We start from the raw sequence: 27,124 nt of genomic DNA, 5'->3' as shown, positions 1-27,124 counted from the left end.
AAACCACAGGGAAATGAATGGGGCCGGGTTCACAGGCATGGAAAACCCCAGAGGAGAAGGCCTCTGGAGCCAGACATAACAGGCCCTGCGGGTGAGGCCGGAGCCAGGTTTCCTCTTCGGGGGAGGCTGGATCCCCTCCAGGGCCTTCCTATAGGTTCGGCGGGCGGGGCCCAGCTGCAGCAAGGAGGCACGTTTCAGCTGCTTGTTTTTTCTAGCTCCGAGAGAAGTCTCCAGAGGCTGGGAGTTCAGCAGGGCCCTTGAGCCTCTAGCGTCGGGTCCTGCCAAAAGGGAGGCCCAGTGGCTGCGGTAGGGAGTGGGGAGGGGACTTGCCTGGAGCTGGGCTGACAGGCAGAAAGCCCTTTGTCAGCGCAAAGAAGCTAGAGAAGCCTCGTTCCCTTCTCCAGGCTCAGGGCTCAGCTCTGGGAGGCACCGGCAAGCCAGTGCCCTGGGCTGCACCAGAGGCCAAAAATTGCCCCAAAGCAGGACCAGGAGGCAGTTTGTGCTGCGCTGCCTCGAAGAGCTAGTAATTAGGGCTTGCTCGCTCTGCCTTTTGATGACACACGTCTTCCTCCACTTGCAGCAGCTATCCAACTAGTATCAGAGCCGCTGACCAGAGGAGAAAGGGCCAAGCCACAGAGAAGCTCCGCCACCTCTGGGGGCCACTGAGGTGCCCCTGCAATGGCTTATCTGCCCGGCTTGGACCCCCTGGCTGGGGCCCCTTTAATGCCCCAGCCCAACAGAGGGGGCTGCTTGGGCAGCCTTGGATAATGGACAGAATTTGGACAAGCACAGTGGGAGCCAACTGGGTCATCACTGACCCTGGGAGGGCTCAACTATGATTCAGAAATTAGGCTTTTGGTACAGAAATACATGAGAGATGGGGTGTTCTGGAACATATAGGTCTTTCTTTCTCACACACACACTATAAAAGGCAGCTAGATGAGAGAGGACAGGACTCATGTCCCTGGGAACTCAAGCTCCTTTGCTTTTGCAAGTTAAGAGCGTGCTGTGCTCACTTCCCAGACAGTCAGCTCCCCTTGGGCAGGGCCACCACCCCAGCCACATGACCACTAAAGGCTGCAAGGAAATAAGAACAACTGCTGGGCTTAGGCTGGACACATGATTTCATCAGATGCTCACAAAACCTTGCTCGGGAAGGAGGGTGTCAGCCCCAGTCTGCACAGAGGGAAACCGAGTGTCTGAAAGGTCAAGCGTGGTGACCATGAGGACTGTTGCTGTTTCATCCCTAAGTCAGGTCCAGCTCTTTGTGACCCCATGGACTGCAGCACGCCAGGCTTCTCTGTCCTTCACCATCTCCCAGAGTTTGCTCAAACCCATGTTCATTGTGTTGACGATGCCATCCAACCATCTCATCCTCTGTCATCCCCTTCTCCTCCTGTCTTCAATCTTTCCCAGCATCAGGGTCTTTTCCAATGAACCGGCTCTTCACATCAGGTGGCTCAAGTATTAGAGCTTAAGCATCAGTCCTTCTAATGAATTGTCAGAGTTGATTTCCTTCAGCAGTGACTGGTTTGATCTCCTTGCTGTCCAAGGGACTCTCAAGAGTCTTTTCCAGCACTGCAATTCGAAAGCATCAGTTCTTCAGCGCTCAGTCTTCTTTATGGTCCAACTCTCACGTCTGTACATGACTACTAGAAAAATCACAGCTTTGACTATATGGACCTTTGTCGGCAAAGTGGTGTTTTTTTTTACCATGTAGATTATAGACCCAGGGTGTGGCAGGACTGTGGTCAGGACACTAGCCTTTTTGACTCTGAAGACTGTCCTCAGCCCCAACTTGATGAGAGGGGCTGCCAGGCCTACCTGATGCAACTGGGAGGAAAGGGACCTGTCCAGGTGAAAAGGATTTTCTGGAACGGCAGATTGTGAATTCGAGGCTTTTGGAAAGTAGTGGCTCCTCTGACATAAAGAAGGAACCTGAGTTTCCACCTTCTCCTCCCACCCGGTCCCAGAACATCAGCTCCACTGCCAGCAAGCCCTGTGGGATTGTGGATTTCTGTCGGGTGACCAGCATTCCTGTGTGTGTGTGGGGTGGTGGGGTGGGGTGGTGCAGCTGCCCAGGGCACACAGGCGATCAGGGCTTGCAGTGCCGGGGGGCGGTAGAGGGTGCAGTGAGCTCCCCACAGGCTGCTGCTTTGCCCAGCTGCAGCAGCAGTGTGGGGCCTGAGCCCCAACACAGTGACCTCCCGTGGGTACCAGTGCCGAGGCCACTGGGAAGAGACAGACAGGTGGAAGGCGCAGGAGGGACGCACACTGGCAGGCAGGTCTTGTATAAAACCACCCAGGAGGACTGCCTGGGCAGGATGGGCCGGGGTTCCGGTCCCTGCAAAGGCCCCTGTGAGGTTCCTCATAACCCTGACATGCCCTTTTTGGCTTTGTTTGGGAACAAGGCCCAAGAGTGAACTACAGTTTTAGCCAAGCAGGTGGGTGGGATCAGCTTCTTTGAAGACAGCGTTTCTTGTCAAATCTTTTGGGAAAACATCAGTCCTTCTTTCTCACCCTGAACCCAAGGCAGACCTATGGAGCCAGGGCCACGAGTCTTCAGTGCTGGGGCAGGGGGAGGGCTGTGGGCCCAGCGAGGGTCTCCATGCTCCACAGCCTCTGCTCAGTCTGGCCCAGAGAGCAACCAAGAATTGTGTTGTCAGATGCCTTCTTGGTGCTGCCCCTCAGCTCCTAGCTGACACAAATCCTACTTTCTCACCCTGTGGCCCTGTGCTGGCTTCTGCTCCCCCAGGTCTCCCCTCACCTACACCTTTACTGGCCAGGCCCCCTTCCTGCCATTCACACCTGTCCCACTCTGGCCTCATTCTGGCCAGATCAGCCAGCTCCATTTGCCTCGAGTCCCAGGGCCTGGAACAGTGTTGGGCACACAGTAGGCATTCACTGAGTTTTTTATCTGCAGTTTTTTGCCTTGCCTATGCAAGACCAATCCCTTACATTTCTATGGTGCTTCACAATGTTGGATCACCACCTCCTGTACAGGGTTACAAACCTCCGCCCATAGTTCCTCAGGTACTCTTATCAGACCTAAGCCCTTGAATCTATTTGTCACTTCAACTGTATAATCGTAAGGGATTTGATTTAGGTCATACCTGAATGGTCTAGTGGTTCATTCAACATACAAAAAACTAAGATCATGGCATCTGGTCTCATCACTTCATGCAAATAGATGGGAAAGCAATGGAAATAGCGACAGACTATTTTCTTAGGCTCCAAAATCACTGCAGCCTTGAAATTAAAAGATGCTTGCTCCTTGGAAGAAAAGCTATGACAAATCTATACAGTATGTTAAAAAGCAGAGACATCACTTTACTGACAAAGGTCATCTAGTCAAAGCTATGGTTTTTCCAGTAGTCATATATGGATGTGAGAGTTGGACCATAAAGAAAGCTGAGCACCAAAGAATTGATGCTTTTGAACTATGGTGTTGGAGAAGACTCTTGAGAGTCCCTTGAACTGCAAGGAGATCAAACCAGTTAATCCTAAAGGAAATCAACCCTGAATATTCGTTGGAAGGACTAATGTTGAATATGAAGCTCCAATACTTTGGCCACCTGATGCGAAAAGCTGGCTCATTAGAAAAGACCCAGATGCTGGGAAAGACTGAAGGCAGGCGGAGAAGGGGACAACAGAGGTTGAGATGGTTGGATGGCATCACTGACTCAATGGACATGAGTTTGAGCAAGCTCCAGGAGTTGGTGACAGACAGGGAGGCCTGGCGTGCTACAGTCCATGGGGTCGCAAAGAGTAGGACAGGACTGAGCAACTGAACTGAACTGAATGTACGTTGTCTGTACGTGTGAGAGCCACATGACCCTCGTCACAGTTGAGGGACAGGGAGAGAGAAGGGATTCTGAGATCTCCATTTCACAGAAGAGGGGACAGGCTGGAGGTACAGCCACTGTCCACCTCGCTGTGGGGTGGGGGCCTGGCCTGAGTCTTGCAGGGATGAGCAGAGATGCCTCTGGGCATTTCCACTGCCGGCCCTTTCGAGTTTCACAGGGAGTTTTAGACCCTTCACATCAGCAAGGGAGGCTCCGAGAAGTCACGTGACCACCACTCCCAAAGCAGTGGTGCCCCGCCCACTGCTTTTCCTCAGGTGGTCCCATGTTGCTGCCTTAAGCTTTCTAAGGATTGGGCAGCAGGGTTTCCTGAGTAGCGCCTGACCCAGGGCTCTGCTGGCAGCGCGGGGTGAGCACAGGGCCTGCCCTGAGACCACAGTGGCCCCCAAGGGGTCAGGCACCTGGGGTGGTATGCTGCGTCACTACCACTGCCGTCTCTCCTTCCTGTCGAGGGCACCTCTGGCCTTCAGCAAGGGTTGCAGCGGCTGTGGAGTCATGGCCACTCATCCCCACCTGGCTTGCCAGCTCCCCGGTAACCGTAGAGAGCCAGAATGTCTCCCTGAGGCTCCCGGCCCCCATGTCGGAGGCCGGCCATGCTGCGCCAGCAAACAGGCAAGCCTGCCTCGGGGCTCGGCCAGGCTGAGACATTTCTGTAACCTTGGAGGTCTTATCTTTAGCCCATGCTTTACCTCTGCCTGTCTTCTGCTCAGCAGGCCAGGACAGGAACAGGACTCCCCCAATGCCACACCTCCCCATAGGAACGCTTCCCGTCATCTGCCTTTGGGGCTCCGGCCTCCTGGTGCTGCCTCTGGGATGAACACGGTGCTGAGAAAATTTGCTTCTACTGCTCTAGTTCTCCTATCACTGGCTAAAACCTCGAAGCTTCTGCCTCTTTCATCTGTGGTCCTCTTTTTGGCAAACACTATTCCTGTACAGATGGTGATCGCAGCCATGAAATTAAAAGATGCTTACTCCTTGGAAGAAAAGTTATGACCAACCTAGATAGCATATTAAAAAGCAGAGACATCACTTTGCCGACTAAGGTCCGTCTAGTCAAGGCTATGGTTTTCCAGTGGTCATGTATGGATGTGAGAGTGGGACTGTGAAGAAGGCTGAGCGCTGAAGAATTGATGCTTTTGAACTGCAGTGTTGGAGAAGACTCTTGAGAGTCCTTTGGACTGCAAGGAGATCAGCCCTGGGATTTCTTTGGAAGGACTGATGCTAAAGCTGAAACTCCAGTACTTTGGCCACCTCATGCGAAGAGTTGACTCATTGGAAAAGACTTTGATGCTGGGAGGGATTGGGGGCAGGAGGAGAAGGGGACAACCGAGGATGAGATGGCTGGATGGCATCACCGACTTGATGGATGTGAGTCTGAGTGAACTCCGGGAGATGGTGATGGACAGGGAGGCCTGGCGTGCTGCAATTCATGGGGTCACAAAGAGTCGGACATGACTGAGCAACTGAAATGAACTGAACTCCTGTTCCACTTGCGGAAACATGCTGGCCCAGCAGGTCAGAATGCCAGGGAGAGTTGTCCATGGGGCTGTGGCCATCTCGACCCTTAGACAGTCTGGTCTGGAAGCCTGCCCTGGGAGCCTCTGAGACACCTTGACAAGCCTCACACAAGCCTTTCTAAGTATGGCCCAAGAGGGCGTTTCCTCACTGAACTCTGAGCTGGGCAAAGAATTCAGGTACTTTTTTGTTTCCCCTGGGGAGTTCCATATTGTCAGAACTGCCCCACCCCTGACTGTGTAAAGGGCCCTCACAGGGGCTGAGGTGAGGGCAGGCTGGTGTCTAGCTTCAAAGGCTGCAGCTCCCTTGACCCCTGCACTTCTCACTGACCTGCAGCTGGCCTCAGCCCAGCTCCCCCAGCAGCCAGGAGGAAACCAGCACTCTCTTTGGGCTTCCTCTTGGGTGATGCACACTCACACTTCTTAGGGCCCCACCCTGGGGTTTCCAGGCTGCTCCCTTTGCCTACCATGCCCTAGCCCACCTCCATGCATCATGGTTGAGTTTTCAAGGCTCAGTTCAGGCATCACCGTTCTCAGCCCATGGTCCTCTCAGCTGATTCTAGCCCCAGAACTCATCACTTGATTGATACTGTCTCTTCTGAGGCCACTTTTCCTGTCTAGGGACCAGGCCTTGCCCATCTCTGTGTCTCGGGGCCAAGGGGGCACACATAGGCGCTGTTCAACTTGGCTTAGACCAAGAACCACAAAGTCAAATGCCTGTCTGGGGAACGAACCGAGTACCTCTGAGACAGGATCTGCTTGGTGCTCCAGGGAAAAGAGGGAAGGAGGCCTGCTTCTGGGGGCAGGGAGTGGAAGCAGCAACCCCCTCAGGAAAAGGGCCTAGGAGTGAGGTTCCTGTGGCTTCCCTCAGCTTTTCTCTGCTGGAAGGCAGGCACGGGAACAAAACAGAAGCTATGTCAGATTCTGCTGGCCTGATGGGACCTGCTGAATCTGCTTTAATGCAATTCTTCCTTGCCTGTAGAGAGTCATCACTTAGATCCAACATAGGGTGTCACTGTGGCTGGGGCTCATTTGCTGGTCACCTGATAGATGAACACTCTTGTCCAGAGCAGACCACCTCACTCTAAGTATGAAACCTAACAGATTACAAAAAAATATCTCTCCTCTTGGGCTGTTTCTGTTGAACTAACACTTGTCTTATCTCCCACTGGGATGCGGTGTGTTGAGTCTGGCAGAGCTCTTATTAATTATGTGGCTCTTCAAATATTGACCCATGGTTTCATGAACTGAGTTCAGAGTGGTTAAGCGGATTTGTTCCCATCCAGGGTCTCTGGGCTTCCCCAGCATCATCATATCCCCACCTAGAGACACACACACACACACAGACACACACACACACGGGCTGTGTACACTGGTGCACTGGTGAGGGTGGTGAGCAAGGAGTCTGCTGCTTTTCACCCCCACTCTACCCCACCCTTCCCTCTGGGCTGAGGGAAGCTCTCAGATACAGGCTGTATGAAGACTCCAGTCCTTTCCAGGGGCTACCCTCAACTCTATCTTAGAGCTAAGGCCTAAACAACCTGGATTAGGCCTTTCATTCCTCCAGGTGAGCTGGATTAATGGGGTCTAGGCCAGTGGATGCCAAAGCCAGCCTGGAGCCCATGGTTCTGCTTTCTCGAACTACCACTCTGCAGGCCAAATCCATCTTTTAGGACAGACCAGGATGCAGACAGAGTCCTGCTTTTCCAGGACCTAGAGATGCTCTAAAAGAGGCCTCTGGGTACCTGGGAAGCTGACCAGATTTCTGCGTCTGCAATGCCCTCTGGGAGCTTCTCACAGGTGGCTCAGGCCAGGCCTGGGCAGCCATCAGGACTGGCAGGACCAGCCCATTCCATCTGGGCCTCCCTCAGGGTGAGAACTGTTCCTGCAGGCAGAGGCCACAGCACCCAGGGCTCTCTGACCTCAGCCCAGCTGCGCCCACAGTTGCCCAGTGCCCTGCAGGGTCCTGCGTGGTTCCCTGGCTGTGGCCGACCTTCCATAGCCACTGTGGAGAGGGACCACGCTCCCTGCCCAGTGGTGTCTATGCCAGTCCACTTCCCAGCAAATCTATGGGAAACTCAAGTTTGGTTCCTCCAATGTCACATTTGAGTGTTGCAGAATCACTGCCCACTGGTGATTTTGCAGCAACACAAAGGCTTGGCTGCTGACTTCACTACAACATCCTTATAGGCAGCACATAGCTCAGGGAAGTGTCCACTGCTGACCTCACACAGAGCCTGGGCGCTCACCTCCACCACAGCCTTTGTCACCACCTGTGAATGTTGTCTTTCACGTGTGTCTGCCTCAGTGGGCTGTGTGCTTTGCGGACGCACGGTAGCTGGCACTAGCAGGGGTCCGATAGTTTGCTAGACAATGGAAAGGTGTCTTGATCTGATCCAGGTAACACCCAGCAATGCTCTGCCCACAAGGCACATGGGCAGACCTCCTTTTCCCCTTGTTGAGGAATTTTCAGGGGTCACTTTCTAAGTCTGGCAGTGGGAAATGATCCATCTGGCATGTAACACGATTCTGGATGTAAAACAGCTTCTTGAAGAATCCTGTGGTCTCTTGGCACAAGCTCAGTCTTTTCGGGGCTCTGACCAGCGCTGACCTCAGCCGTCTGTGAGGACCTGGTCTGGCCTGGATGGGAAGGACACGCAGGAAGGCAGGCTTCTCCCCATGGATGGGCAGCTTCGCTTTGGAACAAAGCATAGAGGGCAGCAGCAACCTCCTAGTACTCTTGCTTGTTAAAGTCAAGAGGGAAGGTGGGGGGTCCACCACACATGGCCTGCGTAGCCTGACAGCTAACTTTCCTCACCTCCACTTCCCACACCATGGGGTGACGGTAAAGGTCTTATCTCAGGGTCCGGCATGTTATTTACTAGTATGAAAACCTTAAGGTGACAAGCGTCTGGTGTCGTTAGAATACTGAAGAATGCAGAAACACAAAACATGAAGGGGCAAAGAACAAATGCAGCCTGCTCCCTGGAAACAAGCATTCAGCACTTGCTGGGCACCTGTGGGCTCCAGGAGTTGTGCGGGGGGCTGGGACAGAGAGACTGTCCTCACCCTTGGGCCCAGGGAGTCAGGAGATGGACACATACTCACTCTCCTACACCCACCTCCCATGCCCCTGTGAGAATTTTCTTAGTCATGAACTGGCTCTTTGCTTTGCCTTTTATTTACTGAGTTTCCACAGCAGTGTTCCCAGCACTTTGGGCAACAGATCCCTCAGAGGATCTTAGGAAGGTGGTTTCACACTCATTCCTCCACACTCTACCCTCAAACCCGCCTCCACTCTGTTACAAGGAGGCCAAGGGCCACGAAGCCTCAGGTGCAGCCTGCCTCATGGGGCACACAGCAAAGCGCTGGTGTTTCTGAGGCAAATGATTACACAGAAACGTACAAGTTAGGCTTGATGAATCTAACAGTTGGAAAATACAACAGGAAAAAAGCCTAAAGGAGTAAAGAGTTCCTTCAGCTTCAAGAACAGAACACTGATGGTTTCCTAGAATATTTATGACACAACAAGATGGTGACCATTTGCACTGAAGACTAACGAGAAGAAACAGACTGGGTTGAAACTGGAGGGCTGTCAGAACTAAGGAAGAATCTCTCAACATGACAAATGCATTAAGCGATTTAATTCCAGTTGATTTAAAAAGTAAAACACCAACTCACTGATCTAAAATTCAACCACATACGCAATTCTGAGTATCTGACACAGGGGGCAGAAGCAAGAAACAGCTAACAAAGCCTGTGGTGGCCAACACAGGTGCTGGAGCCAGGCGTCAGGTGTGACTCACAGGCAAGTCCCTCCTTGGTTCCTCACTCAGACCCTTTCCTCTTCTCCATCAACAATTATGACTACTAGACCTGGCTTCCCAGCTAACCATTCCCCCACCGGGCCTCATGCTTACAACCAGGCTGAGAGGGTATTACTGGTTTCATCTGGACAGTGGTGGGGAAGTGATAAGGGGCTGGGACTGTCAAGGTGGACACAAAAGCAGCTGGGGCAGAGTCTCGATAAAGTCAAATGAAATCACAAGGCCCCGTCGGGGTACTTAGCATAGAGGCAAAGCCTCGTGGCACAGCAGAGCCCAAGAAAAGTGCTTTGGTATCACCATATACACAGTGTGAAGAATCCTAAATTACTAAAAGGGACACATGATGTCCAACTGACACTGCTAAAGCAAACAACAGATCTATAAATTCAAATGAGAGCAATTCCTTCTGGAAGGTTCCAGGGAGTTCAAATATGAAGGTGTCCAGAGAAGGATCGAGGCTGGCCCACCACTGAGTGAGACACCCAGTGAGAAGCGTGGGGTGAGGAAGCCGGGGGGAGAGCCGGGCCCCTGGGGCCTGGAGAGCAGTGCCGCTGCCTTTGTGGGCTCTGCTTCTGAGCACTCCCCACAGGCCGTCAGGTCCAGGGTGATGACAGGGAGGTCCTCAACCTCAGGAAACGCCCTCTGCCATGCCGACCTGGAGCCTGCAGTCCCCAGCATGTCCCTGGGTCATGGGGTCACATGGGGCTGGCCCGGGCAGCTTGTGGTCAGCAGAGTGCTGTGTGTCCTGCATCTCAGCTAGGCTTTGCTGGGTTGGGTTTTCAGAGCAGCTGCATAAGTTGGCCATGTGCTTCTTGCCTAACTCAGTGGGCATGGGCTGGGCACTTGGTCTGGTCACTCTGTGAGGCCCTTGTCCACCTGGGTGCCCACCACTGGAGAAGTGTGCTCAGAGGGGAGAGTGAAAGTAAAAGTTGCTCAGTTGTGTCCAACTCTTTGCAACCCCATGAACTACAGAGTCCATGGAATTCTCCAGGCTAGAATACTGCAGTGGGTAGCCTTTCCCTTCTCCAGGGGATCTTCCCAACTCAGGGATCGAACTGGGGCCTCCGGTATTACAGGTGGATTCTTCACCTACTGAGCTATCAGGGAAGCCCAGAGGGAAGAGTAAACTGTGTTCAATTCCTTTCCAATAAATTCAGTGATTTATATCTCAGTGATTTACATCCATTGATGGCCTCTGTCATCAAGCACAGCAACTCCCTCAGGCTCTGGAGGCTTCCTGCCCAGCCACCAAGAAAAAGCCACAGTGGCCCAGGGGGAGAGGTGGGGAATGGCAGTGAAGTCAGATCAGAATCACTTCCCCACAGAAAGCGCAGCCAAAAGCGGAGAGAGCCAAGCACGTTCTGGTTACCTGCCAGGCAGCTGCAGGAGGTGACAGCCACGGGCACCTTCCTCCAGGCTCAGAGCCAGCACACAGTCCTATGGCCCATTTCTTGTCTGGGCTAACCTCCCTCAGAGTACTGCAGGCCCTGTGGCTTGGGCCTGGGCTCCAGCTTCCAGTTCCCTGAGAGGGGGTGTTTACCGCAGGGGCATTTGCTACTTAAGTACCTGAAGGTGCCCTAGAGGTTGGTGCAGCACACTGGCAGCACGTGCCAGAGCAGAGTGGGCCTGCTCGTCAAGCAGGGGACAGGCCTGAATACCATCAGCTTCTAGAACTCCTTTAAGTCTTGGAAAGGGGCAGGCCTCCTTGGGTTTAAAAGCTAACTGGCTGAGCCATCAACTTAGAAAGGTTAGCCTTGCGGGGAGCCAAAGAGCAGTCTTTCCTCTGGAATGGGAATCTGTGGATGGACAAACACCCCGAGAGGCAGAAGAGACATAGACTGTGCCAGAAATTTTGGAAAAAGGTATATGGCAGATGGAGAGAGGTACAGAGAATACAAAAATGCTGATTTCAGTCATGTCACCATATGTTCAAAAAGCATCTGGAAGAAAACAATTGAAGAGCTTCAAGTCACACTGGATGGTTGCAGCCCCGAGAGGCTCCTAGAATGGACAGAAGTGCAGCCTGTCACAGAAAGAGGTAGAAAGGGAACAGGGACGTTGTACAAAGGAAATTTAACAAGGGAAAAAAAGCTGTTTGCTTAATGTAGCCCTGTGTAAAGTAAACCAAGGGAACTCTCTCTTATAAGATCTTTGAGAGTTTCAAAGTACTTAGTTTCAAGAGTTCCTGGTGACCTAGAATTCTCTGTCTTGGGTCATCCTTGGGTAGTTATTTGGGCTGCAGGAAGGGACATTCTCAGCCAGGCTGGGCCCTGGGAGCCCCTGACAGCCCCAGGGCCTGTTTCGGTTTGGGTCTCTAGTCTCCTTGCACTCTTCCTTCCTCTTCCCACTTCTCAGCAAAGAAAGATTCTGTGCGTCTGCACAGGCCATAATCCTCAAACTGGGACAGCTGGTGGCTTAAAGATCCAAAGTTCTACCAGCAACCCAAGTAGCCTGACCTGAAGGAAAGCCCTCAGTCCTCACCGCCCACATCTCCTTGGCACCAGACAAAAGGTCACACGGCAGCAGAGGCCAGGGAAGGCTTTGTACCTGGTGTGGTGGGTGGCTCAGCCAGCTGGCTGAGGACGGCTGCAGGTGTGGCCTTGCAGGGGCACAGGCAGGCACACAGGGCGCCTTTCAGCATGACACTGCGGCTGCCCCAGCTTGCGTCCATGATACGAGAAACGAGAGAAAGTGGGATGTGCAGCTGACAAGGGTGGAGGAGACGTGGGGGAGGGAAAAGGAAAAGATGGCCTGTGAGGGAGTCTAACAACTCTTCTCTTGGAGATCTAGGACAAGCGGTTATTTTGTGAACTTGAGGGCTACACATTCAATATTCTACCAGGAAGTCCCAGGGTAGGAAGAAGAGCCTGGGCTTTGGGTCCAGCACTACCTGTTAGAATCCCTGCTCAGCTCTATCAGCCATGTGATCCTTCTGTACAACAGACAGGGCAGAATGTGTCTCCCAAGGTTAAAATAAGGGGTCACAGTCTTGTGATAAATCCAGTTTGCCTACCTCCTAGCATACAGAGGATGAGATGGTTAGATAGCATCACCAACTCAATGGACATGAACTTGAGCAAACTCTGGGAGATAGTGGAAGACAAGGAAGCCTGGTGTGCTGCAGTCCATGAGGTTCCAAAGAGTTGGACAAGACTTAGCAACTGAACAACAGCAGCAGCATACAAACTGCCACCACCACATTTCAAGCTTAAAAGTAGCCTTGAACTGAAAGGTCATCTTGGGAAAAAGTAAAATCAAATGTATACCAAAGGGAATTTTAGCATAAGTCTTCATAATTTAAAAGTGAGTCTGTGATTAAAAACTCTTCTCTCTGAGATCAGGAACAAGACACGGACACCTGCTATCATCGCATCTATTAAACATGTACAGCACTTTGGCCACCTCACACAAAGAGCTGACTCACTGGAAAAGACCCCGATGCTGACGGGGATTGGGGGCAGGAGGAGAAGGGGATGACAGAGGATGAGATGGCTGGATGGCATCACCTACTCGATGGATGTGGGTTTGAGTGAACTCTGGGAGTTGATGATGGACAGGGAGGCCTGGTGTGCTGCAATTCATGGGGTCGCAGGGAGTAGGACATGACTGAGCGACTGAACTGAATTGAAGAGTGGGATATACCATGGAGAAGAAGAGAAACGTAAAAGGGTTCATTTTTTTTTCCAGATTGATTTATAGATCTAAAGCAATCTCAAAATAAATCTCAGCAAGTCGTGTGCACATGTGCGGCAACTGACAATCTGATTCTATAATTTACAGGGCAACAGAAAGGCCAAGAATAGCCTAGGTGCTCTTAACCAAGGAGGAGCAAGGTGGAAAGTCTAACTCTGCTGAATATCGAGACTTTTAACAAAGGTACAATGATTAAGACAGTGCGGTATTGATACAGGAAGAGACCTGTAGATCAGTGGAACAGAACAGAGTGCAGACAGAGACCCGTGTGGATAGAGACCCTCCATTTTGATGAAGGTGACCCTGGAGAGCAGTGGGAATGCTGCGGGGTTGATTAGATGTCCATATGGAAAAAAAAAGAAACTTGCTGTTACATATTCAAAATTCAATTGTGAATAGATTATGGGTCTAAAATAGAAAACGTAAAACAACAGAGCTTCTAGAAGATAATATAAGAACATTTTGATGGTTACTTTCATGTGTCAACCAGACAGACCACAGACAGCCCAGGTGAAACATTATTCCGAGTGTGTCTGTGAGGGTGTGTTTCTGGTTGTCTGTGAGTAGAACTGGATAAAGTGAATTGCCCTCCCCAGTGTGGGAGGCCTGAATAGAACAGAAGTGTGCAAAGTGAGTTTGTTCCTCTCACTGCTCACCATCTCATCTCATCTTCTCCTGTCTGCAGACTGTGATTTACCACTGACATTCCTGGTTCTCAGGCCTTCAGTTCACTTCAGTTCAGTTCAGTCGCTCAGTCGTGTCCGACTCTTTGCGACCCCATGAATCACAGCACACCAGGCCTCCCTGTCCATCACCAACTCCTGGAGTTCACTCAAACTCATGTCCATCGAGTTGGTGATGCCATTCAGCCATCTCATCCTCTGTCGTCCCCTTCTCCTCCTGTCCTCAATCCCTCCCAGCAGCAGAGTCTTTTCCAGTGAGTCAGCTTTTCACATGAGGTGGCCAAAGTACTGGAGTTTCAGCTTTAGCATCAGTCCTTCCAATGCACACCCAGGACTGATCTCCTTTAGGATGGACTGGTTGGATCTCCTTGCAGTCCAAGGGACTCTAAAGAGTCTTCTCCAACACCACAGTTCAAAAGCATCAATTCTTCAGCGCTCAGCCTTCTTCACAGTCCAACTCTCACATCCATACATGACCGCTGGAAAAACCATAGCCTTGACTAGACGGACCATTGTTGGCAAAGTGATGTCTCTGCTTTTTAATATGCTATCTAGGTTGGTCATAAATTTTCTTCCGAGGAGTAAGTGTCTTTTAATTTCATGGCTGCAATCAGCATCTGCAGTGATTTTGGAGGCCAAAAAAATAAAGTCTGACACTGTTTCCACTGTTTCCCCATCTATTTCCCATCAGACTCCACTAAATTCTATCACCAGCCTTTCTGGATCTCTAGCTTACAGACAGCAGGTCATGGGACTTCTCAGGCTACATAATCACATGAGCCAATCCCTCATAACAAATCTTCTTTTACATACTACAAATGTAAGTGCAAATATAAATATATATGTCCTATGGATTTTCTTAGAGAATTCTAACACAAACGTGCTTTCATGATTTTTATAGTTTTCTTAAAAGGGATATAAGAATAATTAACCATAAAGAAAAAAACTGATACACTGAACTACACTGAAATAAAGAAGTTCTGTTCATTTAAACAGCACCAAAGAGAGCGAAAAGGCAAGCTACCGAGTGGAAGAAGATATTAGCAACACGGATAACTAACAAAGGACTCCTACCTAGAATAGAGAGAAGGATAAGTCAACAAGAAAAATGGAAAACCCAGAAGAGTAATGGGCACAAAATTTGAAAAGGAGCTCCAATACATATATGAAATCTCATATGCTGCTGTGGGAGTGTTACGCTGGTACAGCCACTTGGGAAAATTGTTTGGCAATATCCACTAAAGTGGATATTTTCTTTGAGTTAGCAGTTTCACTCCCAGGTATCTGCTCAAAAGAAATATGTGCACCAAAAGACATGTATAAACATAATTATTTATACAAATTGGGACCAAAGTGGAAGCAACCCAAATGCTGACTGAATTAATGCAGATTGGATCAATTACAATGTATTTATACAAAGGAAGTCTTACAGCAATGAAAATGAATGAACTAGCAACAAACATATGCAGCAACAAAGATGAATTCTCACAAAGCTGAAAAAAGGAAGACGCAGAAGAGAAGACGCCAAAGGATTCCATTCATATGGGTGGATGGCGTCAGCAACTCAGTGGATGTGAATCTGAGCAAACTCCGAGAGATGGTGAAGGACAAGGAGGCCTGGTGTGCTGCAGTCCATGGGGTAAGCAGAGTCAGACACGACTGAGAAATGGAGCAACAAAGTCCAAAACCGGCAAAACAAGTCTACAGTGTTCGAAGGTACGATGGTGGATTCCTCTCTGGAGGACAAAGGGGCATGCAGAAAATGCTCTAGTTCTTGATCTGGGCGATAGCTGCGTGGTGTGTTTGTTTTCTAATACTCTATGAACCAGATGCCCATGGCTTGTGCACTTTTCTCTGTGAATGTCAAAGTTCAAAAATGAGTTTATGTAAGAATCTATTTTCCAGTGTGTGGGCCAGGGAAGAAAATAGTGGAGCGGGTATTAAGCCACACTACGTGCTGAGACATGGGCCAGTGTACAGGCTGTGTCTGCGCCCAGCTGCTGTCCTGTGCAATGTCCCCACTGCCGCTGGCTTCCATGCTTCCTCACTCTAGTTGCTTCTGCCCTTTAGAATGCCAGCAGGAGCCGAGGGGCTGGGGGTATCCATTAGGGGCTGAACGCCCTGGCCCAGCTGCCCCAGGAAATCTCCAATGAAGGATTCAGTGCTTCACAGCATGGCTTCAGGCTCCAGCCCTCCCCACTCTCCCAGGAGGTAGCGAAAGGATGCTGACTCAACACAGCTGAGCAAGAGGTGCCCTGCCCTGCCACTTGTGGGCTGCACTGCCTTGGTAGGAGAGCAGGTGACAGTAACCCAGAGGTAACATAAGCCACGCGGGAGGCGGCCTCGCTGACCCAGGCCTGGCTGCCCTCCCTGCCCCAGGCCCCACTCTGTGCAGCTGTTCAGGCCCCACCCTGCCGTGTATCACGTGGCTGAGGCAGATTCCCAGGGAGAGAAGCTGGCTGGCTGGCTCTCCTCCAGTTTACAGTTTGACCTGGGGCGGGGCACCTCTTGGGGACCTGGCTTCCTTTTCTCTTAGGTGGGAGTGTTCATACCTCCTTTCCTTCATATAGAGAAGACTGAGGTTCAACGAAACACTGAATCTGGGCACCCAGGATATCATTCTTGCCCGGAGTGGGGTGGTGGAGGGAAAGGAGCCCCCCCACCCCCACCCCAATCTCTCTGCGCGGTGTGACAGCAGAGAAGCACAGCCCTCGCCCATCACCATCTTTACTCCAGAGGCTGAGGCAGGAGTTGGGCCTGCACACACCACAGGCCGACACTCCAGGCTGCGATGGAGGCGGTGAGCGCACACCTGCAAGTGGCCGACTCCAACACGCACGCTGCAGCTGCAGGCTTGCCCTGTGAGCTCACTGCTGGCACCTTTCTCTGGCTCAGTTGCCTCTAACTCCCCCCAGACCTCTCCTCACACCCCCCACCTTTGGTTTCCAGCTCCCCTTTCTCCTCACCAAGGGCTTCAACAGGAACAAGAAAGGCATTCTTCATTCTAACCAGGCAGTGTCAGTGGGAGGTCTGCAGGCTCCCCGCCCCCTCACCCCGTTACATCGCTCCTTAGCCCGAGGAACTGGCATCTGGTCCGAGGTGCAGACACAGAGTGTCATTTCCAAAGCCCTGGAAATGCTGGGAAGGGTTTGTGTTCATCTGAAGTTGTCAGGGCTGCTGGGAAATATTCCATCTGTTTATTTAGGTGAGGGATGAGGACAAGTCCCGAGCAGAGGAAGAAGTGAATTAAAAGGGCAAGGGGTGAGCGGTGGCTGTCACCGGAAGCCCCGTCCAGACACAGGGTCTTGGCCCTCTGGATCTGTGTTCCCAGGTGACTGGGCAGGGCAGAGGTCCCGAGCAGACTGGCCCCTGAGGATGGCACTGTGGGCTACACTCTGCTCACTTGGCCTCCTTTCCCCACCCCTCTCTTTCACAGGAACAGGGCACAATGAGCTCTGGAATCTGCTAGAACTAGAGTGAAATCCAGGCTCTGCTCTTGACCATGGTGTGACCCAGGGCAGGTTAACCCCTCTCTCAGCTTTGTTTTATTTAATCTGCTAAAACTGTGAAAATTATATAATCTCATTGACTTTTTAAAAAATTGGTAAAGTTATAAAAATTAAGATCTGTCTTGGATGGTTTGGGGTCAAAGCCCCTAGCCCAGGGCAGGTGTGCTGTGGGCATTCAGGAGGTGGTCACCTCTACCACAGTCAGGCTGCATGGATCAGAAACTCTAGAGGTCATGAGTGAAGTGCAGCCTTGCAATTCAGCTCAGCTTCTCCAAGTATGCTTGGCATATTTAATGCTCTTTATAATGATTACTATGCCCTCCTATCAGGCAAAAAATGGTACGGAGTAATGTAAGTAACTATAATTACTCTATATTTAGAGTCAAGTGAAGTTTTTGCAGCCTGTTTCTTCTATGTGTTAGTTCTTCAGAATTCATAAACTATCCAAGGAGACAGTTTTCCCTGACGTCAGACATAATGTAATCCTCATGATAATCCCACAAAAAAAAAAAAAAAAAAAAAAAGGAAAGAAAGAAAAGACAAAGGCTGGAAAGAGATTTGACTTCTCAAGAGCCAGGTTCCTCCTCTAAAAGGATTCAATTAGGTCCCCCAACCCCTTCGTCAAGCGGTATGTGCCAGGTCCTGGGCTAGGCACTAGGGGTGCTGAAACAAACCAATCAAGGCCTTGACCTTAAAAGGACTCAGCCCAGGAGGAGGCAGCGGACAAGCCAACCAGCATCTGGAGCGCACTGAGTGCCGGAGCAAGCCAGGCAGGAGGGGCACAGGAACACTCAGATGACACTCATGATTCAGCCTTTCGTAATGGCTGTCAGGGGTTGGAATGGCTTTCCCAAAGAAGTGACGCTTCGCTGAGGGTGGAAGGAGAAGCAGAAGTTACCCAGATGGGCGTAAGGGGTGGTGGGAAAGGTTGGTGTTCTAGAAGCAGGGCGTGGCCCTGTCACCCAGAGACACCGTGTACACGGCAGGCTCGAGGTGTCAGGCAGGGCTGGAAGATGAGTTTGCTGGAGTGGGTAGGCATCCCATCACAGAGCTGATGGCACCCAGTCCCTCCCACTAGCCCCTGAGCCCCTGAGGGTCACACGAGTGTTCATTCAGCTCTCCAGCCTCTGCGACTAATTCTGTACTGGTGTCCCGCAGAAACTCTCTGTATGCTTGTTGAATGGGTCACAGTTTACAAGGTTTATTTCAACTTCTGGTTTCTGACAAGACAGTAGACTGAACTGAGGTAGGCCTCTTTCCCAACACAAACACATGGAAAAGATGGACAAGATACTGCAAAAGAATCATCTAAGTGTATGACTGGAGGAGAAGGGGACGAAAGAGGATGAGATGGCTGGATGGCATCACCGACTCAATGGACATGAGTCTGAACAAGCTCTGGGACTTGGTGAGGGACAGGGAGGCCTGGGGTGCTGCAGTCCATGGGATCTCAAAGAGTTGGACACAACTGAGCGACCGAACTGACCGAAGTGTATGACTGAGCGTGGAAGAAAGAAGGGAAAACGGCCAGTTACTTGAAATGAAGAGGAAACTAAGTCAAAGCGGTAATCTTTACCAGAGCAAAGGGGAGCTGGGAGTATGATACCCTGATACAGTTACAGGAGCGAAGGTTTTAATGCCCACAGGAGGGAGACCATCTGTTGGAAGCTGGAACTGAGAGGCCCGCAGAAAGCCAGGACCCAGGAAGGGCTGCTGGTCTTCGAACAGGGATCGGGAAGCCCTCTTGAGCAGCCCAGAGGAACATCTATCTGTAGGTGGAGCAGAGGGGAGGTGCTCCTTTCTGAGATGGGGATCCTAAGCAAGCCTGGACTGCCTGTAGGTGTGGAGGCTGAATGCACACCACCCAACTTCTGGGAATCCTAAACTAAGAGGTTAACGTCAAACTGGCAAGACCTATGGAACTCTCGGGGTCCTGGCAGAATAAACGCCAAAGCAGCGAAAGGACACATGCACAACCCAGGAACGTATGGGACTCTCACAGAGAACACAATCCCCACTTAAGATGACCTGAAAAAACAGAACAAACCACGTGAGGAAATGAACCACCTAAAGCCAAACCCTTAGAGACCACGTTTGGGAGAACAGATACTCTTAGAAGTAGAAATACGTGAACAATCAGAAAAGGGTTATAAAATAAGTATAATCAAAATAACTAGAAGAGATGAAAGGAATAGGAATAGTGAAAAACTAGGACATGCAAAAAGAACAGGAAAAAGGCTGATTTTTTAAAAGCTCCAAATATAACACCTAAAAATTAAAAATAAAAAATGAAACACTCAAATCAGAGTGGAGTATCAAAGAGCAGACCATAAACAGCTATCAGGAGGGCAGTGGACTTCCCAGGTGGCGCTAGTGGTAAGAACCTGCCTGCCAGTGCAGGTGATGTGACGGATGTGGGTTCAATCCCTGGGTCAGAAGACCCCGTGGAGAAGGAAATGGCACCCCACTCCAGTACTCTTGCCTGGGAAATCCCATGGACAGAGGAACCTGACAGGCTGCAGTCCACAGGGTTGCAAAAGTGTTGGAAATGACTTAGCGACTAAACAACAACCACTTTGAAATCATGGGCCAGGCTTGATTTATCTTTGTTTCCGTAGCGCCTCACACACACACATACTGCCTGGAGTAGGGGCTTACTAAATGTTGAACTGAATTCTTATAAATCACTTGTTCATCCTTTGAGGCCTGTTCCTTGCTCTAGGAAGAGATCTCCAAAACCCAGTTTGAGGAACATGACTGAATCAGCTCTGGCTTCACTGGATTTCATACAAAAGGGAGGTGAAGTTTCTGCAACAGAGAAAAAGAAGGTGGTCTGCAGGTGTATGGGCTGTGAAGGGCGGTGGGGAGACAGAGGCCTCACACCCCTTAGATGCAGATTTGAACAGCCTTGGGAGGCTGGCAGAATAATTGGAGCAGAAGGCTTTACTAATCTAACCTGAGGCACAAGAGGGCAGCTTCTTTCCCCTAATGATCTCAGAGCTTTAAGAATGTTTTTCTGGGGACTTCCCTGGTGGTCCAGTGGCTAAGACTCCATGCTCCCAATGAAGGTTCAATCCCTGGTCAGGGAACTAGATCCCACATTGCCACCAATGAAGATCCCACATGCCACAACCAAGACCTGGTGTGGCCAAATAAAACTAATATTGAAAAGGAAAACTTAAAAAAAAAAAAAAAAAGAACATTTACCTGAGAACTGTGCCCTCCAGAGTTGAGGTCCTACTAGAGATTGGACAAGTCTGAGGGTCTGTTTTCCTTGAAGCCCAGAGGCTGAAAGGAACTTCTTCATGGAGAAGGAGAATGGCATGACATGGAATCATGGATCGGGGTTACTAGGATGTTCTAGGAAAGGATGTGGATACAAGAGTCCAGGGAGCAGAAAAGCAGAGTGCCTATTTTCAAAGCTATTCCATCTGATGGGAAAGACCACTGGGGAGAATGTGAGAGCCTCAGTACTTACTCAGAAAAACTTCTTTGCTGACGGATTGCACTTGGCAGTGATAAATACTAAAATGATTAAAAATTATATTTCAGGGAATACCCAGATAAAAGTAGGAGTTTCAATAATTAATTGTACCCAACTAATATTCAGCTGGGGCTTCTCTGGTGGCTTAACAGTAAAGAATCTGCCTGCAATGCAGGAGACCTGAATTTGATCCTTGGGTGGGTAAGATCCCTCAGAGGAGGGAATGGCTACCCACTCCACTATTCTTGCCTAGGAAATCCCATGGACAGAGGAGATGGGTAGGCTACAGCCCATGGGGTCACAAAAAGAGTCAGACGAGACTGATCGACTAAAACAACAATATTCACTAATTTCTTTTATATGTAGAACCTTATTTCTCTGCTGCTGTTGCCTTCCTTTTTTTGGTTGAGACAAAATGAGTCCCTTAGGGGCTGGGCTGAAATCTCACTTCCTAAACACCACTGTTGAGATTCAGGCAGTCGAGGAATTGTCCCTGAAAGTGAACAGAGAAACACAGACAGGGCAGAGCCAGGGGAGAGAGAGGAATGTCTCAGCCAAGCTCAGGGGGTTCTCCACGCTTGACTTTAAGGTCACAGCGGGGAGAGGAATCTAGTCTGCCTTCGGACAGAGTGCTCACGGCTGAGGCCTGCAAGAGGCGTGTGCACCAGCCTCTGCCCCCATCAGTACTCTGCAAGCTGCAGCCGTAGCTCACTGGGAAAACAGAAGTGAAGTCATGAGATGATTTTTCTGTTTGGGAAGGAGAGGCCATCAACACTTACTGCAAGCATTCTATGTGCTAGGCGGGCGATGATGTCACCCCAGTGAATCCCCATGACAATCATATCAGAAAAGTATCATTAATCCCATTGCTCTTAAGAGATGAAAAAACTTGAGGCTCAGGGAGGGTAGAAAACTTGTCCACAGGTTGAGAATGAACCCCAAGGCTGCCTCTAAGAGGAGAAAGAGAAAACCACAGAGGGGGGCCCCGAGGCATCTATCACACTTCCCGGGATCATGGTTCCTCCCCAGTTTCCTGCACAAAGCCTTTCTCTTACAGGTCTTCAGTCAAAGCTTTTCAATACTCACAACTCCTACATTCTCTCCAACATTGCTTTGTCTGATAACATGATAGTTATCAGAATTGGGGATTAGGCCAAGAAACAAAGCTGGCTCTTCTCTCTGATCAGCTTCAATGACAATGTGAGTTGTTGTCACCAGACCTCTGAACTGCTCAGACACGGACTTCAAGCTACTGCCCTTCTCCCACTGAACAGAAACTCTGCCAACCTTATTTTCAAACAGCAGAGAGTCAGGCCATGAAGCTGACACCATTGTGTTTCCAGGGCCACAGTTTGTCATATGAAGGGCTGCCTTCTGACACAACAGCCTAGATTCCTGCAACTGTTTTCCAGAAACAGAGCCATCCAAGAAGAATGATGGTGTTAAAGGATGCTTGGTCAACTTTCCTGAATGACTGATTTGGTAGGAATTGCGGGTACATTAATAGCTTAGGATAGCATTCTCCTAAGGATAAATTACAAAGATGAGTAACACTTTGAAAGTAATCTGAATGGAGATTTGGTCTTGAAGGCACTCAGTAACCCATCTGCCACCAATAACAGAGCAAGAGTTCTTAACGAAGATCAAGTTTTCTTCTAGAAGATTCCATTGGCATGTGCCTATTTGATTCTTCCACTGGGTAAAACTAACCAGCTTGGGTACTTAATACAATTAGTCCTCATGTCCAGGTTGGGACTATTCTTGTCATCACTGAGTAGCACCCTGGGACATCAGTTGTCTTTCATCTATTTTTGCCCCAGAGTTAATGTGATAATGTTGACTCTGCCTCACTCAGCTGTGGCAAGTGACCTTAAACAAGTTACTTACATTCCCTAGACCTCAGTTTCTGCAAATACAATAGTAATAGAAGAAAATTCTTCAGGTTATCATGAGAATTAAGTGGGATAACACTTAATTACAGTACTATCCCTCAACTAATCCATTGAGTCAAGGCCATGGTTTTTCCTGTGGTCATGTATGGATGTGAGAGTTGGACTATAAAGAAAGCTGAGCATCGAAGAATTGATGCTTTTGAACTGTGGTGTTGGAGAAGACTCTTGAGAGTCCTTTGGACTGCAAGGAGATCCAACCAGTCCATCCTAAAGGAGATCAGTCCTGGATGTTCACTGGAAGGACTGATGTTGAAGCTGAAACTCCAATCCTTTGGCCACCTGATGCGAAGAGCTGACTCACTGGAAAAGACCCTGCTGCTGGGAAAGATTGAGGGCAGGAGAAGGGGATGACAGGAGGAGATGGTTAGATGGCATCACCACCTTAATGGACATGAGTTTGAGTAAACTCTGGGAGTTGGTGATAGACAGGGAGGCCTGACGTGCTGTGATTTACAGGGTCACAAAGAGTCAGACACGACTGAGCGACAGAACTGAACTGACTGATCCTTCGCCTGTGATACACATAGTAGGTGCTCAATGGTAGCTGCCTTCGCCATTCATCACGCTCATCGTCTTCTTCAGAGCACACCCCTCACCTCACTCATCACCACTTTCACTGTCCCACAGACAAACACACGCAGTCAAGGAGGCAGCCTGTGATGAAGAAAAGAAGTGTATAAAACTATGCCAGGAGCCATCTTTGAACAAGGTCACCAACTTAAACCTCTGTGGGTACCCACGAATGGCCCATCTGTGAAATTCCCAAGGTAAGGAGGAGGGACACATTGGGAGATTGGGACTGACATATCCGCACACTATATGTAACATAGATAACTGACGAGAACCTGCTGCATAGCACAGGGAACTCTGCTCATTACTCTGCCATGACCTATATGGGAAAAGAAAATTAAAAAACAGCAGATGCATGTATATGGAAAACTGATTCACTTTGTTGGATGGCAGAAACTAACGCAACATTGTAAATCAACTATATTCCAATAAAAATTATTTGAAAAAATGGAAAACAAATTCACAAGGCAGGCGGATTACCACAACAAACTCCTATAAACAGTACAGTCAGACTGAACTACAGCAAAAGTCACACAGTGAGCCCAATAAGCAAGCCCATGATTGGAGGTGAAGTAGGGGTGGGGGGTCAAGAAGAGCTGCAGCCTGGAAAGGAAGGTTCGCTTTGGAATATATTGGGTTGGCTAAAAACCTCGTCTGTGTTTTCCCGTAGCCCTGCACTAATCTTTCGGCCAACCCAATACTTCTAATACATTACATCTGTTCTGACACAAGTATTTTCACACCCTATACAGAAGGGCAAAAGAGATTTTACAGGAGAAATACTTTTGTGCCAGCTCTTTTCTAATACAGTCACAAAAAGTGTGATTGCCTCCCTGAGGATCTCTTAGTCAGGGAGGCCGCGTACATGGAACCCCAGGGACAGGGTCAGGCAACACGCTTTCCCACAGAGTGGCTTACTTGTTGCTGTCTCGGTACTCGTAGACATGACATCCTTGAGGCAACCCAGTCTCGTGGTCCAGGGTGAAAGCCAGCTTTAGCTGCATAAGGAGAGAAGAGAAAAACGGGTACGTTTTAGGCAGTGTGCTCTGTTCATTCTGACAGCTGAAATGAAAAAACAAAAAACAAAAAAACAAGAAAACAAGCAAAATCACTTTCCCTCAAGAGGACATGGTGTGGAGAACCTGGCCTGCCCGCCCTGGGAAGAGCCTGCACCTTACAGGGACACAGGTGTCAAGGAGAACTGTCACCAGGACTCAAGTTCTCCATTCGGCGAGCAACCAACTTTTATTAAGGCCCCTATTTGGTGCCAGACCCTGAGTGAGCTGATGCGGAAAGAGCAGAGAACAGTAGCAGAGAGGATCCTGTGGTTTAGTAGAGGAGACAGACATCCATCACATAATCGTGCTGATGAATGGAAAAAACATTTGTGTGTGTGTGTGTGTGTGTGTGTGTGTGTGTGTGTGTCTGTGTGAGAAACTTTAAATAGGTTCTCTGAAGAAGGGAAAAAAAAAAACCTCCTGTGTTTCTACAGGGGTAAATAACCTGACCTAGACTGGGAAAGTGGGAAGACAGGGTTATCTAGACAGTGGGAAGGATGGAGGGGAGAGAAGAGGGCCCTCCTTGGCAGAACCCTGGGTGCAAGACTTGCAGGAGCTGAAGGACGGATTGGGGGAGGGGGGTGTATATTGGGCAATGATGCTGGAAAGGAAGGCCAGGGCAGGGTACGCAGGGCCTTCTCAGCCATGTTGAAATTTCTGACCTTTACCTTTCTAGCAAAGGGAAGCCTCTGACATGTTTTAAGAAAGGGGTAGATGACATGACCAAAGTTATGTTTTAGCAGGATCCCTTTGTCTATTACAGAAAAGACCTTTGTCTATTAGAGAAAAGACGGCAGTGGGGAGGGCAGAAGTAGGAGCCCCTGTGGCAGGCAACTGAACAGTGCAGGTGAGCGGTGATGGGGCTGGGACCAGAGGGCAGGTGGGTGAGATGGACAGAAATGGACAATGTGAGATCTTGAGTAAAGGTTCCGCAACAGAATGGACAGAATATGCCGATGGATTCGGTGCTGGAGAATGTGAGGACAGAAAACAGGAAGTCGGGATGGTTCAGGTTTTTGATGTTAACAACCAGGCAGGTGGTGGTTCCACTGCTGAGCTGGAGGACTGAACGCAGGGACGGGCAGACAGTCCAATGTCTGATTTTGGCCATGTTGACTTGGAGGCGCTCCTTAGCTTTTTCCTGATTAGGGAAGATCAGGAACAAGGATTCTGGTGATGATGTCTTGGTTTCTTTCCGGATTCTAAGAGGAGTGTTCAGGTGTGGCTGAGAAGCCAGAGCTCTGTGAGGGTGTCTGTCCTGCTGGGGCCTGGACAGCTAGGGCAGCGCTAACATTTATTTCCAAATGCAGAGATAGTTACCAGATTTACAAATTTCCTAGGTTTAAACATCACTAGGGAGGGAATTTGCTAGAGGTCCAGTGGTTAGGACTTGGTGATTTTACTGTGATGGTCTGGGGTTCAATCTAAGATCCTGCAAGCCACACAGTGTGGCCAAAATAGTTCAATTAAATTTTAAAAAATCACCAGGGAAATTTTTAACTAAAATTAACTGCACATTAGGAGGATATATTATTATAGCTTTTTTTTTTTTTTTAACTGAAAGCTGCTGACACAACTACTGATGTGCATCATTAGATTCTGGATGCCTTTCCTCTTCCTTAGAGGGACATGAGCTTGTAGGAATGGCCTGTCCTCTCACTGACCCAGATGAAAATAAAAAAGCAGAAACAAGCCCTGCTTCACCAGCATGCAGCCAGGAACTTCAAGTCAAAGGCATGTTTTCCCCACAGAGCACCGCTTGGATCTTCCCAGCCCTCTTTCAGTAAAACAGAAAGCAGTTATTTACAAATATCTGTTAATTATAATCCCCCCTTTTTTCTTTACTTTCCTTTTTGTAGCTAAATTCAGGTCTCTATACACTTAGTCCATTTCAAAGACTCTACTGCTTAGAAATTTTCAAAGCCTTCGATTCAGTGATTCAAGTTACAAATTAATGGCTTGGAAAAGTATCATAAATGTAGAGGAAAGAGTTTTCTTTTTTAAAAAACTATTTACTTCAGTATTATTTATTGGAAAGACTCTGAAAAACCAGAAATAGCAGAACAGTTAAATAAACCATACTAGAGTCAGGTGCAGAAAAGCATACGGCTGATAAATGGTTTATAAAGAATTTTTATTAACCTGGGGAAATATTCGGGTTAGATGAAAAGAAGCAAGATGCATATTTGATCAGTTCAGTTCAGTTCAGTTGCTCAGTCGTGTCCGACTCTTTGTGACCCCATGAACTGCAGCACGCCAGGTCTCCCTGTCCATCACCAACTCCCAGAGTTCACTCAGACTCACGTCCATTGAGACGCTGATACCATCCAGCCATCTCATCCTCTGTCGTCCTCTTCTCCTCCTGCCCCCAATCCCTCCCAGAATCAGGGTCTTTTCCAATGAGTCAACTCTTCGAATGACATGGCAAAAGTATTGGAGTTTCAGCTTCAACATCAGTCCCTCCAATGAACACCCCTGATCTCCTTTAGAACGGACTGGTTGGATCTCCTTGCAGTCCAAGGGACTCTCAAGAGTCTTTTCCAACAACACAGTTCAAAAGCATCAATTCTTTGGCACTCAGCTTTCCTCATAGTCCAACTCTCACATCCATACATGACCATTGGAAAAACTATAGCCTTGAGTCAACGGACCTTTGTTGGCAAAATAATGCCTCTGCTTTTCAATACACTATCTAGGTTGGTCGTAACTTTCCTTCCAAGGAGTAAGCGCCTTTTAATTTCATGGCTGCAGTCATCATCTGCAGTGATTTTGGAGCCCCCCCAAAAAAGTCTGACACCGTTTCCACTGTTTCTCCATCTATTTGCCATGAAGTGATGGGACCAGATGCCATGATCTTCGTTTTCTGAATGTTGAGCTTTAAGCCAACTTTTTCACTCTCCTCTTTCACTTTCATCAAGAGGCTTTTCAGTTCCTCTTCACTTTCTGCCATAAGGGTGGTATCATCTGCATA

The 27,124-nt window shown here is 49.3% G+C and overlaps 1 protein-coding gene across 7 annotated transcripts in view; it reads right to left on the bottom strand.

Annotated features, from left to right (window-relative positions):
• DIS3L2 (DIS3 like 3'-5' exoribonuclease 2) overlaps positions 1 to 27,124 on the bottom strand; it is a 357,732-nt gene that overhangs the window by 21,762 nt on the left and 308,846 nt on the right. For all 7 annotated transcript variants that reach the window (XM_060410516.1, XM_042244406.1, XM_042244405.1 and 4 more), the window contains one exon: positions 24,014 to 24,093. In XM_060410516.1, the coding sequence (XP_060266499.1) occupies positions 24,014 to 24,093 (80 nt within the window). The remainder of the gene's footprint in view (positions 1 to 24,013; positions 24,094 to 27,124) is intronic.

The sequence above is a fragment of the Ovis aries genome, chromosome 2 (genome assembly GCF_016772045.2).
Source record: "Ovis aries strain OAR_USU_Benz2616 breed Rambouillet chromosome 2, ARS-UI_Ramb_v3.0, whole genome shotgun sequence".
Taxonomy (NCBI): Eukaryota; Metazoa; Chordata; class Mammalia; order Artiodactyla; family Bovidae; genus Ovis; species Ovis aries.
The sequence above is the reverse complement of the archived record's forward strand: the minus strand, read 5'-3'. Positions and strand labels throughout refer to the sequence as shown.